The sequence below is a fragment of the Semicossyphus pulcher genome, unplaced genomic scaffold (genome assembly GCF_022749685.1).
Source record: "Semicossyphus pulcher isolate SPU_LCO1_2020_fin unplaced genomic scaffold, fSemPul1.0.p SCAF_20, whole genome shotgun sequence".
Classification (NCBI taxonomy): Eukaryota; Metazoa; Chordata; class Actinopteri; order Labriformes; family Labridae; genus Semicossyphus; species Semicossyphus pulcher.
Genome location: NW_027211694.1, coordinates 2,312,392 through 2,325,642, shown reverse-complemented (window position 1 = coordinate 2,325,642; position 13,251 = coordinate 2,312,392). Strand labels below are relative to the sequence as shown.

At 42.7% G+C, this 13,251-nt stretch overlaps 1 protein-coding gene across 1 annotated transcript in view; it reads left to right on the top strand.

Annotated features, from left to right (window-relative positions):
• Nucleotides 1–13,251, top strand: part of LOC138599219 (plexin-B2-like) — a 180,961-nt gene that overhangs the window by 132,969 nt on the left and 34,741 nt on the right. The window contains exons 4-11 of the mRNA XM_069670723.1: nucleotides 2,672–3,189; nucleotides 3,290–3,616; nucleotides 3,877–4,015; nucleotides 5,321–5,466; nucleotides 5,583–5,762; nucleotides 7,416–7,541; nucleotides 9,862–9,962; nucleotides 10,352–10,478. Coding sequence (XP_069526824.1) covers nucleotides 2,674–3,189; nucleotides 3,290–3,616; nucleotides 3,877–4,015; nucleotides 5,321–5,466; nucleotides 5,583–5,762; nucleotides 7,416–7,541; nucleotides 9,862–9,962; nucleotides 10,352–10,478 — 1,662 coding nt within the window. The 5' untranslated portion in view covers nucleotides 2,672–2,673. The remainder of the gene's footprint in view (nucleotides 1–2,671; nucleotides 3,190–3,289; nucleotides 3,617–3,876; nucleotides 4,016–5,320; nucleotides 5,467–5,582; nucleotides 5,763–7,415; nucleotides 7,542–9,861; nucleotides 9,963–10,351; nucleotides 10,479–13,251) is intronic.

Here is a 13,251-nt window from a genome sequence, read left to right as displayed (position 1 = left end):
AGAGCCGTTAAGTCATCGTGCAATTCATTATCCGATTAGTCGTTTCAGTGAACGATGACAAGTCGACGATCAAGTCGTTAGTCGCAGCTCTAAATATGTCCTTCAAAACATACGATGGAAATATCACGACCATGACCACCAAACGAAAAGTGTGCACGTTTTTAATCAAAAAATCTTCACATAAAGCACGGACTGCTCCTCTTCATTACGATCAAATAAGATACTGTGAATAAACATGAAACCATTTGACTGAACGGAACATGAATAACTCATGAAGACCACGACTCCCACGACATCCTGAAGTAATGAAACTAAGTCCTTTGTTATTGTTTTGACTGAGACCCCCGACCGGCAATTACAGCCTTAACATGGAGAAATGAGCAGGAACCTCGGGGAGAGGATCCGAACACGGGTCCCTCTTCCAGCAACAGATGTTGTGAGCACAGAAATTGAGATTCATTGTGTCGCTCAAGGACACTTTGACTTGGAGACAGATGGAGACTAAAGTCAAACCATCAACTTTACGATTAATGGCTGACCTCACACATCATCAGTCCGCCTCCAGAGAGGTTCACAGACACCGTGCTACAGAATCATCACGTATACAACAAAGCTGTGGCTGACGACTACAGAGCAAAACTTACTCTGACTTTGATGTGAAACGACACCTTAGATTGGAAAGCAAGGTGTTTTTAGCTGTCATGTGTGATAGTTCTTCAGGAAATGCTCAGATTCAAAGAATATTCTCAACCTTTGTAAGCACTTAGTTTGTGTTCAGAAGCCTGTATATGTTGGTAACTATTCCTCCACTGTAACACCTTCTAAAACTCTGCATTGCAGCCATTAAACCCACCTGACTCCTGATATCTCTGGTCAGGTAATTTAGCCGAGCAGGTGGTTAGGGAGATAAGTCTTTTCACACTAATAAATCCCTTTGCAATGAAGCGAACTGAAGTGAATTCAATTTGGAGAGAGAGCCAAAGCACAGGGGAAGCGCCGGTCAATTGACCACCAATCAGAAGTCTCTGATAGCTTCTATAAAACCACAGATTGGCCGGTAAAATGCACAATCACGGAGGCGTGAATAAATAAACATGATGTGACTATAAGTAGTTTGATTTATGGAGCAGGAAGGCGGCGGCGATGGCGCTGTAATGAAAAACATGTCATGATGCACGCACGTGTAATTTAGAGGAGAAGTAAGCAGCAGAGTCCAGTTGAAGTTTATGTGAATCAGCCAGAAATAACCTGATAGTTGCGTCACCAGTAAACAGATCGGAGAAGAGGAGTGTTTGTAGCAAACACTGGAGCCTTGTTTTACAGCCACAGGCCACGGCTATAATTAAACACACCCATCCAGACTAATGGAAGGAGAGACTCGGTGTGTCAGACAACTAATTGCTACACTCAGTCTCCTTCTTTCACACATACACACTCTCTCTTCTTTTGTCTTTGCTAATCTAATCTGGCTCTGCAACTCTAAACTTTTTAGCCTCCGCCGTTACCTCCTCCTCCTCCTCCTCCTCCTCCTCGCTGGTTTTCCTCCAGTAAAGGATGTTCCGGGCTTAATGAGAAGCTCCTCATTATTGGTTCTCTTCGCTCTGAGCGTTCAGTCTTTTCCCTCTGAGTGTGTGTTGGTGCTGGGGCCAGCAGTCCAATGTCACAGTGCTGTTTGTTTAGAGGACAAACACCTTGTCGGTAAATTCAAGTTCACCGGGTTCATTGTCAGAGACTGTGCTCTCAAAACAGTCCGGGGCTGTGAGTAAGGATTGTTTTGCTTGTAGATATCAGAGTCTATATATTGTGACAAAAATATGAAACGTGCATTTCCAGTGTGAGCACAAATATTAACACAAACAAAAATAGATAGAAGTGCCCTCGGAGAACGCAGACCTCCCCAAGGCCCCATTGGCGAATCAAATCCGGATCCACTCCAAAATTAAATAGGTTCTTCCTCGTCCCATGCCTCACCTTTCCACCAATTTTCATTAAAATCTGGCGAGTACTTTTTCCATAATCCTCATTACAAATAGACAAACAACACCGGAGATGGACCCTCTTTGATGGAGCTCATAAAAAATATACACTATGAAGATATACACTCAAACATGGCAAATACCAAAACCTAAATATGGGGTTATAGCACACCAACAGCAGAATAAACAGCACAGAGAACTGATCCACCCTGCAGTAACTTTCTGTAAGCACAAGACAAAACTGTGCGGTCAGAGTTGCAACAGAAACGTGGACATAAGTTTGACCATCTGCCTCCAGTGCTGAAAGGATCAAGGATGTATTTATTGTCCCCAGGGCAAACTCTAAATGGCAATTCAATCTTCAGCCAGCGGTAATCACATAACCAACAGGCAAACAATGAGCAATAAATATATTCCGTAACGATCCATCCAAGTTATTTAAAAGGTCAATGGCAGCGGGGACAAATGAGTCCATTGGTTCTGCATCTTGGCAAACTGTATCTGCAGCCACAGAGGAGCCACTTGAACTTCTTCGACAGGTCATGCATGACTGTTACGGAGTGCAACAACAATTTGAGTTGTTTAAATTCCCAATTATTGGCTTTGGGAAAATTACAATTTGTTGCTGTTTTTCTTGTGCTCTGAACTATAAAAACACAACTAAATCTGCCAACTTTGTTTTCTGTTTTCACCAGACATGATGGAGCGGAGGTGGGCGTGGCTGTTTGCCATGGGCGCCCTAGCAACCATTTACCTCAGCCCCACCCACTGTAAAACCACAGAGTTCCTCTCCGACACTCTGATCAACAACGTGGTGTCCGATCCTCGTACGGGTCGGCTCTACGTCGGCGCCGTTAACTCCCTCTACCAGCTGAACCCTGACCTGGAGGTGGAGTCCCGAACTGAGACGGGCCCCAAATGGGACAACCGGCAGTGCACGCCGCCGGTCACGGACGCCTGCGACAAGGCCAAGTACACCGACAACCACAACAAGCTGCTGCTGGTCCAAGGGGCGAAGGACGTGCTGGTGGTCTGCGGCAGCGTCTTCAGGGGGATCTGCTCTCTGAGGAACCTGAGCCACGTGGAGCAGCTGCTTTACTTCAGCGACACCAAAGGAGAGAAGTCGTACGTGGCGAGCGCAGAGGAGAGCGTCTCCGTGGTGGGAGTGATGTCATACTTCACCAAGGACAGAGACAACTTCACCGTGTTCCTGGTGAGGAGGGAAACACTCACACTTAGGTCTCGATATCTTTGCTGTCCTCGTTCAGTCTTTTCCTCTCTTCGTAACATAACTATTGTCTCTTCCACCTTAGGTTGGTAAGGGGTACGGCAGTTACGACAGCACCAAGCTCATCTCCACCCGCATCCTCGAGGACTATGGCGATTGGGTCATTTTCGACAGCATCATCGAGGCCTCAGCGGTCCAGTCCAACCCCTTTGTCCTGCGGTACCTCCACGACTTCCGCTTTGCCTTCAAAGATGGCGGCTTTGTTTACTTCCTGTTCTCGCGGACGCTGGGGGTTCAGGACACAAAGAACTTCACCTTCATCTCCAGGATGTGCGAGGACGATCAGGGTTACTTCTCGTACACCGAGCTGCAGCTCAACTGTAGCGCGAGCAACAAGTTCAACAAAGCTCAGGTAATGTCAGCATTTTTATGTACGGGTCAGAGACTCAGAGAAAAACACATTCAGACATTTTACAGTGGATGAGCTTGTCTTAAATTGGAACTTTTTTGGGAGTGCCTGACCCTGAGAAACTTTATAAATTGGATTTAAAATGCTCTCGGCTTTGATTTATAGGGTCTCACTCTCAATTTACCTCTGCTACATGAGCTAAATACATATTTTCAATGCTAGTGTCCCACATTCAGTATCTCTATCTCTTCCTTGTCTCCCAGGCTGCCTATGTAGCAGCACCAGGTGAAGTCTTGGCCCATAGTATGACCCAGTCAGGCCAGTATGGACCAGTTTCAGCCTCTGACAAGGTGCTGTTTGTCACCTTCACGTCCGATGACGACCCCTTCACTTCAGCCATGTGTAGGTGTCATTTTAATGTTCCTGATGTTTTACGTCAGCTCATGTTGTACATTAGATGGCAGAAGATCCAAAAACGTGAATATTTCAAAGATATTAGAGAGAAAGTCTGGCTGTTGTTGTGGAGATGTAGACATATAAGCGCCAACTAAAATTAGATACTATCCTTCTGCTCGAATGCTGCTGCCGTCCGCTATGTCAACTGACGATGACGTACACATCAGTGCGACCGTTTCAGTTGGTCTCCAAATGTATGTAGGTGTGGCCATTTTATTTGGCCATAATTTGGTGTGGTTGAACGGGTATATTATAGGGACTAAATATCGATACGGCAATATATCGTCGTCCTGTCTCGTGCATTACAACTTACGTTCGACTGGCGCCAAATGTCGATATTTTAATTTACACATATACGGTGCTCTGAACAGATTTCCCTGTGATTTTGACTCACCGCGTCACTACGTCATGACTCCTTGCGGTGGTGCTCATGACGTGAATGAGGGTAACGTAAACGGCAATTAATTGGCGGAAGAAGAAGATAATCAGATATCGTGATTGTTATATGATTGTCCTGCAGTTTATCAATTATTGCAGAATCGCTGTATCATGATATTATTATTGTAACGTATCGTATCGTGTATCGTATCATATCGTATTGCATCACATATCGCATCACGTATCACATCGCGTACCGTATCGCGTATCGTATCCTCTATCCTCTATCGTATCCCTCCCCTTTTATATTATCACAACAGTATGGCAAAGTTAGTGGTGATACATTTGCAAATCTTTGTAGCATTTGCATCACTTGTTGTGATACAAAAGCCTAATATTGCCAAGTTTTAGATGGCTACCACTCATATACGTACTTATCTATCTAATTCAGGTTCAGGTTCAGGTTACTTTATTGATACCCAAGGGTAAACTAGTTTCGCAGTCGAGAGTCGAAACATCCAACACAGTTTGACAATCTAGACAAGACATAAAACAAGAAACAAGAGTGCTGCAAAGGAATACAAGCAAATAATGAAGATAATTAAAAAACGCCAGAAGTAAAAATTCCTACCAGACGTAGGTTAAAAGAATAAAAACAGTTCAATAAAATAGAATAAAACAATGTGATAAGAATCAATCAATACATAAAAAGTAAGATTTTATAATTTTCTACAACATCATGCTGTTAATGAGGATTCTGCTCAGTATTCTTCCATTAAACAGTCTCAGATGTATCATTAATCTTGTTTATTGGTGTTAAATAGAACAGAGTATGAAGGTAGGTACTCATGGTGTTTTTGCTCCTGATTGCAGGTATGTACCCTCTGCGCTCTATTAATGAGAAGCTGGTGGAGATAATAGATGCCTGCTACAGCAACAACGGTAACATTAACGGGAGGGCTGCTGTCTACTCGCCTTACTCCTCCAAGTCCGAGGAGCTGTGCAGGGACACTAATCAGGTGAGAGAATCTGCCTGTGTGTCGGAGATAAAGAGAGGCTGAAACAGAAGAGACTTACACATTGACAACAAGTCGATACTTTTATATTAATATGAATGTTTATGCTGCTCCTTCAGAATAACATGGCTAAAATATTAAAGTGTGGAGCCGAGTTCCTGCCCTCCCCTCTGGCCAGCAAGGCAGAGTTCGCCTTTACAGCCAGGACGTCATTGGTCAGAGGGACTCACATGACCGCCGTGGCTGTTGCTGTGGAAACGGAGCACGCTGTGGCGTTCCTGGGCACCGCCAATGGAGAGGTAAAGACTGCCCAGGCTGACTTCTTAGGTCACCACTCTGTCTGCTCTTTGTTTCCCTCTTTGCTTTGGCATGTGTGAGGATTTAACTTGTGTAATTAGAGACAGTTTCTATTCATTCTTTTTCTTGTAAAGAATCAGGAAAGGATGGTTCATATTTTCAATGATATATTTATATAATAAAACAATATTTTCAAAGTTCTACCATGTTGATTTCAGTCCTCTTAACCTGTGACCAGCTCCACCAAGAAAATCAACATAGCTCAAATATTACGTCATTAAAAGATTGGTGTAAGCTGAAATTTCGCTACACTACCCCAGAAAAAATGGGAATCTTGTTCTGAGTTGCTAAAAATCGTAAGCTGGCTCACTACACTAAACGTTGTAGATCGTAAAATTCTGCGAAGAGCGCAAGTGGACTAACATATTCAATGGCCTGGAAAGTTTTCACTTTGTATTAAACAAAAAGACGATCAAAGATACTAAAAAAAAATAGCAAAAAATGCTTTAAAAACAATGTTGATGCTGACGCCGGTGCTGGTGCTGTCCTTGGTGCTGGTACTGGCGTTGGTGATGACGATGGCGATGGCAGTAAATAGAAAATGTCCAAGCCCATTCACTCTCTGTCTTCCTTCCACCGCACAGCTTAACAGGTACAGATACTGTGAAGCCACGCCCAAGTGCGTAATGGAAACTATAATGAACCCCCCCAAAAAATGTGAATCATAATAACACAGATAAAATACACGTTATAACTCCTATAAAATTCTAAACTAAAACTAAAATATCAAAGGTGTAAAGTCTGGTGAATATTTATATTATTGGTATTGAAAAGAGAGTAATCAAACTTAACAAACTACTCTGTCATCACGAGGCAGCAGGCATGATGGGAAATGAGGACCAGATTGATATTGGAATTTAGATTAGAGCGCCGTCTGGGTAAAATACTGTAACACAGTAAAATACCTAATTTTAGACTGGGATATTAGTCGCACTGGTTTGTAGGACGCAGCCCACTTTTAAAATGTCGTGCGTCTGCACCAAATTTTACGGTACTTTCACAGCCATAGACAGAGAGAGTTGCGTCATCCCAATGGCGGATCATGGAGCATATTTGACTCTCTGTCTATACGGGTCTGGATGCTTTGTTCGGGGAGTAGGCGGGGCTGCTCCTCCGCTGCTCGTCCGCTGTCCTCACCTACGTCCGCAGCACTCACCTGCTTTCAAACACGTTGTCATCGGCCTCATAAGGAGAGTCCTTGTAACACATTGCGAACATTGACCTGATACATACCTCGACCTTTTGACCTCGTCTTGTTTCATCTTAGTTCTTTTGACACATTTTCACAGCAAAGAACATTTTCACAAAGTGAACTCAAAGAAGTTTAATTTCTCTTTAAACACACACTGTAGTCTATGTTCTAGATTTCCATTATCATTGTCGTGCATATTTACCGATGTGGAATAATCTAACCTGTGACTCAGCTCTGTCCTTAGTAATCTAGACAAAAATAAACCTCTTGTATCTGGTGTCTGTTCTGTGTCCTTTGCTGTAAATTCATATTTTGTTCTGAGAAAAAGACGAATTCATCGAGCACAAAGGAGGCTGCAGGATGAATATCAGCGTGTGTTAATGGACTTTTTGTGTTTGTGAAGGTGCTGAAGTTGCACCTGTCGGCTCATCCAGAGGTGTACGGCCGCGAAGTCACCGGAGACAAGGTCAACAAGAACCTGCTGTTCGATTCCCGCCTGCAACACCTGTACATCACCACCGAGAAGAAGGTCAAACTCACTCACACTCGGACGAATTGATTATTCTCCTTTCACAGAATCCATTTCTCACTCCTTCCATCCATCTAACACCTCCGTGTCGCCACATAAATAAGCCCAGGGACTGTTCTTGCTTCTCCTCCTCTCCTTTTCATCCATCAGGAGTCTTTCATTTATTCTGTCTGTCTTATTTGATCATTTATTCATTCGTCGACTAACACCAATACATCCGTCTACATTACCGCACAGAAGTCAGCCATTGATTTATTCACTCTTCTCTTTCTCTTTGTCTCCCGCTCTGCCTTCTTCTCTTCATCTGTCTCTCTCTCCCCTTTGTCCTTTCATCTTTCATCCCCATCGTTCTCTGCCGCCACACCGAAGTGAAATTGATGTTATTGATTTCAAAAATGAATTAATTTGAATGCACTTCAAGAGGCGGCAATTCACTTTGATCGAGCCGAGTGACGACACTCGAGCTTGTTCCATCTGCTCATTTAAATCTATTAGGCCGTCCTCCTCCTTGTCAGGGAGGAAAATTATTTCCACATCTGGTTAGAAGATGTGCCCTGCTGAAAAACAAGAATATATTACATCGGGCGAAAGGAAAATGCAGTTTTGGTTCGTGTCACTGGATTCAAGCTGAGGAGAAACGCTCTCCAACTGTACAAAACTCAACATAACACTTGCATGCATCACAAATCTTGGGTGTAACTCCTAACACGTGACTCATCATCCAGGCAGCGCATCAAAACTGGCAGCTGTGAAAGTAAAACTACAAAAACAGAAAAACCAGAACACATGTCCCAAATGGATCCCAGATTCATCACCTCTTTTTTTTTTGTCTGCAGACAAACACAGCACTGATCAGACGCAGCCCGTCAGCCTCAGATCCATTCAGGCCTACTTGTGTCAGTCTTAAGGCCCCATTTGGGCGGGATTAAAGTTACAGGGGGTTTTCAGGAATGAAATATTCACTCTGCTCCTCGGTTGTTTGTCTCTTTGGTAATTTAACGCAGAGAAAGCCTCTCAAGAAGCGTGCAGGAGAGGTGAAGGGGAGGTGAAGATGCTGCGTGAGGGGAGTCTAAAATCGTACTCCTCCTCAGGGTCAGAACTCCATCAGATGTTTACAGAGACATCATTCAGTTTGACTTACACTTGCAGGGGATATCTCATGTCCAACCAGACACATCATGCAGAGCCAGACAGTTCAGAACTAAGCACATCTTTAACATAGTTTCTTTCAATAGCTTCCATGTCATGTGACCCAGTGTCTCAAATCGATGTCAGATGTTAACACTCACTTGGACAATAAGACACACCTCATTACCAGGGGCGTGTCCAGACTTTTTTGACTGGGGTGGCCAAACTAGGGCACTGATTTATGCAGGGGGGACATCCACTTATATCTACCTTAACTACTTACATTCGGGTATCATGTAGATGTTACGTTCCTGTGTATAGGTTTTTTTATTTAAAAAAACACACAGCAGAGTGGCACCATAAAAATCTTCCACACTTTGTTCCTTAGGGACTCAAAAAATAAGATGTATCTCCAAAAGTCAAAGAATTAAGTATCTGTAAATCACTGCTAGCAACAGGTTACTAGTCACCTAAGCTATTAGCAGCCAGTTGCTACACTGCCCAATAAGTTGATTTGAACTTAAGTCCCACCTCTGACCAGGCAGATAGACAATCATACTTTAGGATTATGGGGTGGCATTTGGGGTGGCCAATCAGATTTCAAGGGGGGCCCATGGCACCCCAGGCCACCCCCTAGAAACGCCCCTGCTCATTATATTGGATTTAATTGATGCTAATATTTTATATTCATATTTTTATGTTAAATTTTATGGGGTTTTTTTTCAGATTTTTTAATGGACATGAACCGTCATGATCGCCATTGCAGCAGCCGCCCTTACAACAATCAGTGTTACCGTAGGCTGCCAGCTACCGCTAGCATTTTTGAGTTACTGCTAATTCACTTATTTTATTAAGGTAGACTGTTTTACGGTTTTACAGTGTATTTATAGTAAATTTGGCATATTTTTTATGGTGCAAATTTGCCAAAATCCCCAAAATACTAAAATTGCACTAAGAATACAACACCAGCACCTACCTGTATCTAACAATAAAAGCCCCTTAATTCCCATGGTAAGTAAATCTGTCTGAACGGGAGTTTGGGTATAATTCGTGCTGCTTATGCTAATATGAACACAAGTTCATTGTTATTATCAGTTTTTAATTTTAATTTTTTGTCCTTTTCAAAGGGCTACCTTTGTTGTTGTTAACGACAACCGTTCTTTCACAATAAAAGCCTGTCCTATCTACGCAGATCACCAAAGTGCCCGTCCAGGCCTGCCACCTGAAGACAGACTGCCACTCCTGCGTCTCGATGAAGGATCCGTACTGCGGCTGGTGTGTCCTGGAGGGAAAGTGAGTCACTGCGTTTATGCGTGTCTGTGTGTATAAAGGTTTCAACAAACATTTGGTGCTTTTCCATCCACTAGTTTGTGTGAACTTTTTCAATTTGCATGTAAAATACAAGACTTACTTCCTAATGTTCCCCTAACGAAGTCGGTTTAAACACAATAAACAGTTTGGTTATTTGTGCTACATTTGCTTGGTTGTTTGTTATATTTGATGTATGCACACTCATCAACTAAAGCCTCTTAACCGTCATAGTTAGCAGTTAGCTCACAAGCAAGATACAGCTAGCCCTGCAAGTAGCATCTTTAAGCCTTTAGCTACAAATGTTGTGGCCGTACTATTAATGATTCAATCAATACAAGTAAACAAACAGTCTCCATCTCCTTGACTCACAGGTGCACCAGGAAGCAGGACTGTAATAGGTCAGCGGAGGAGAACACCTGGCAGTGGTCGCCCAATCAGCAGTGTGTCCAGATCCAGGCTTTCAACCCGCCGAACCTCAGCTGCAGGAAGACACAGATGGTGAGCAGACACGGAGAGAGAGAGAGGATCTGAATTAACATGCATATTTCTTCCAGTCTTTCCCTGGATTCCCCCTGAGCTAAATTCAGTTCGTGCTTAGCTCGGCTTAATTTAAACCAGGCAAACCTCCTGAAAGTTGGAGGGCTGTGTGTGTATGTGTGTGTGTGTGTGTGTGTTTGTGTCAGCAGCATTTCAAACAGGTTCTTACCCTCTGGTGCGTGGCCCTCCGGGGACCCTCGGGGATGTTACAAAGAGATGAAGACGTTTATAATGCACAGTGACATTAGAGTTTACAATTATTGGGTGTGAGCCAGATGTTTATTGCACTGAGTCTGTATTGTTTGTGCTGACAGTCGCTCTGACAAACAAGTCTGTAGCTAGCTCGCTGAATCAGCTCATAAAGTGAAATAATGTCTCCTTCCAACACCCAGAAACTGCTGATGACACCTTGTTTTGGTGACTCACACATGAGGCGCAGCACCAACAGTGCTGATTTCAATTAGGTTCAGAGCAACACTGTCTGTCATTGTTGACTTTGTTACCAAAATTTCAGTTTTACTGTTGTCTGATGTGATTTGCTCCCTGATGACTGCTAAATAATGTTGAGTCATATGTTGCTGTTAAAGGCTCTCTGTTCTAGCAGAGTAATTATTCAGCTTTCTGTGATAAAAGTGGAAGATTTACAACAAAACTCTGTATGATTTCTGAAAAATGGTGACTCAACTTATTATCATCTGTTGCCAGCTAGCTAATCAAGCTAACTTTGGTTCCAGTAGTTCGCTGTCAGGGGCTACAAAGATGCTAACACAAGAAAATACTTGATTTATACACAGAGTTTTAGATCTGATGTCACCCGAAATCACATCAATGGCTGATTGTATCACCCATTGCTAGCCAGCTAATTAAGCTAGCTCCAATAGTTGGCTGTCTCTGGGTGACAGTGTGTACGTGTCAGCTACCTAGAGTCCAGGCCACATTCACCCCAGATTGGACTCCTGCTCTCTGCCCTGTTGTGCATCATCCCCAACCTCTCTCTCAAAACTGTCGCTTGAAGATTTTAACACCCATTGTTAGCTAGCAAATTAAGCTAGGGAAGTGGCAGATTTACTACCAAAATTCTGTATAATTTCAATAAAAATAAAAATGGTACCTCAACTTAGGTTTCTGGATTTTGCCCCCTGAAATCACAGCTATCGCTGGCAGATTTTATCACCCATTGCTTTATGCTAATTAAGCTAACTTTAGTTTTAAGAGTTGGCTGTCTCTGACCTTACAAATGTACTTGATAGCTACATAGATGCTAACACAAGATAATAAAGCTAACTTGTTCCCACCAAACAGTACGCAACCAGAGGCTGAGTCCTAGCTAGCAAATTAAGCTAACTTTAGCTCCAAAAGTTGGCTGTCTCTGACTGACTTCAAATGTATACTTGATGGCTACCTAGATGCTAACAGAAGAAAATATAGAGGTTAAAGCTTGTTAGTAAACAGTTAGCAACCAGGCTCTGAGTCCAGGCCACATCTGTCCCAGATTGGACTCCACCTCTCTGCCCTTTTGTGCAAGTCATCCCCACCCTCCCTTTCCCGTACTTCCTGTGACTTTTGACTGTCCTCCAAAGGGCCATAAAAAATGTCCTCCACACCAGGACGAGCTTCCAACTATGCAGTGATAACAGAGAGCAAGGTTGTTTCTTATCCTAACCTGTAACCCCACATTTTCACACAGTTAGCTAATAGATAATGCTAACACAGAAATAAAAGTAGCATGTAGCAAACCAGTTTCTCACAGAAGAACAGTCAGAATTGAAATGCTGTAGCAGCCAGTTGAACTGAACCTGAAAGCTGAACTTTCTGAATTAATGAGGATTTGATCAAAGGGACACGTTATCCTTCAAGATGTGCAGACTGATGAAAGTCTGCTGACCTTCCCTCCCATCATGCATTTCTACTCTTAAAAGACTACTGCTCTTAAAGGTGCACATGTGGACATCTGTGCACAGTGAATATTTATGCATATTGCTGAGTTTGTAGACAAACACAAACTCTTAAACGAGGTATAGAAGCTGCTGAGGTTGATGTGAGGACAGAAATGTGTTCTGTATGTAGATTGTAACGTTGGTGATTTTAGTAACAGTCGTCCCCATCAGACACGAGCGAGCAGCAAAACAACATTGTGTATGCTTGATAATTACAATCAGGTCAGGTTCTAACAAACAATATGCTAATAGAAGTAGGCAGTTGAATCTTTAGTAGTGCAACTGTGTGAGTAGTTTTAGAATTGTCTAGTTCATCAGCACTTTGGCGAAGTTAAAGTGGAGTTTTAAGTCCTTATAAAGTAAGGTATAAGGTCAAATGTCAGCCTTCAGGTTAAGTTAAGGTCACAAGTTGTTGTATAGTAATTTAAACGTCTTTCAGGGCTTTGACTGCCGATCATTTCAAAGAATTGGCATTTTTTTTAGTACATTACAGTTTGGAATGTTTGGAATGAAGGCGCTTTGTCTATTTCTTTACATTTTGCTTTGAAGTATTAAGTCGAGTCTTTACAGGGTCAGGTCTGCCGTCAAGTTAATTATAAAGTCCTCAAGTCTGCAGCTCTGTGTTGTGACTTCATAAGACTACTGCAAGCAGAAATAAGCAATCAGAAATTCTGGTTTGGAAATGCAAATAAAATACGACTTTGTAAAGTGTTTTAATTGTGACTTCATTACCTTTAAATCTTAAACCTAAAGTTATATTTCTCTGAACAGCCGACTCTTTAAGTTTGACCTCAGCA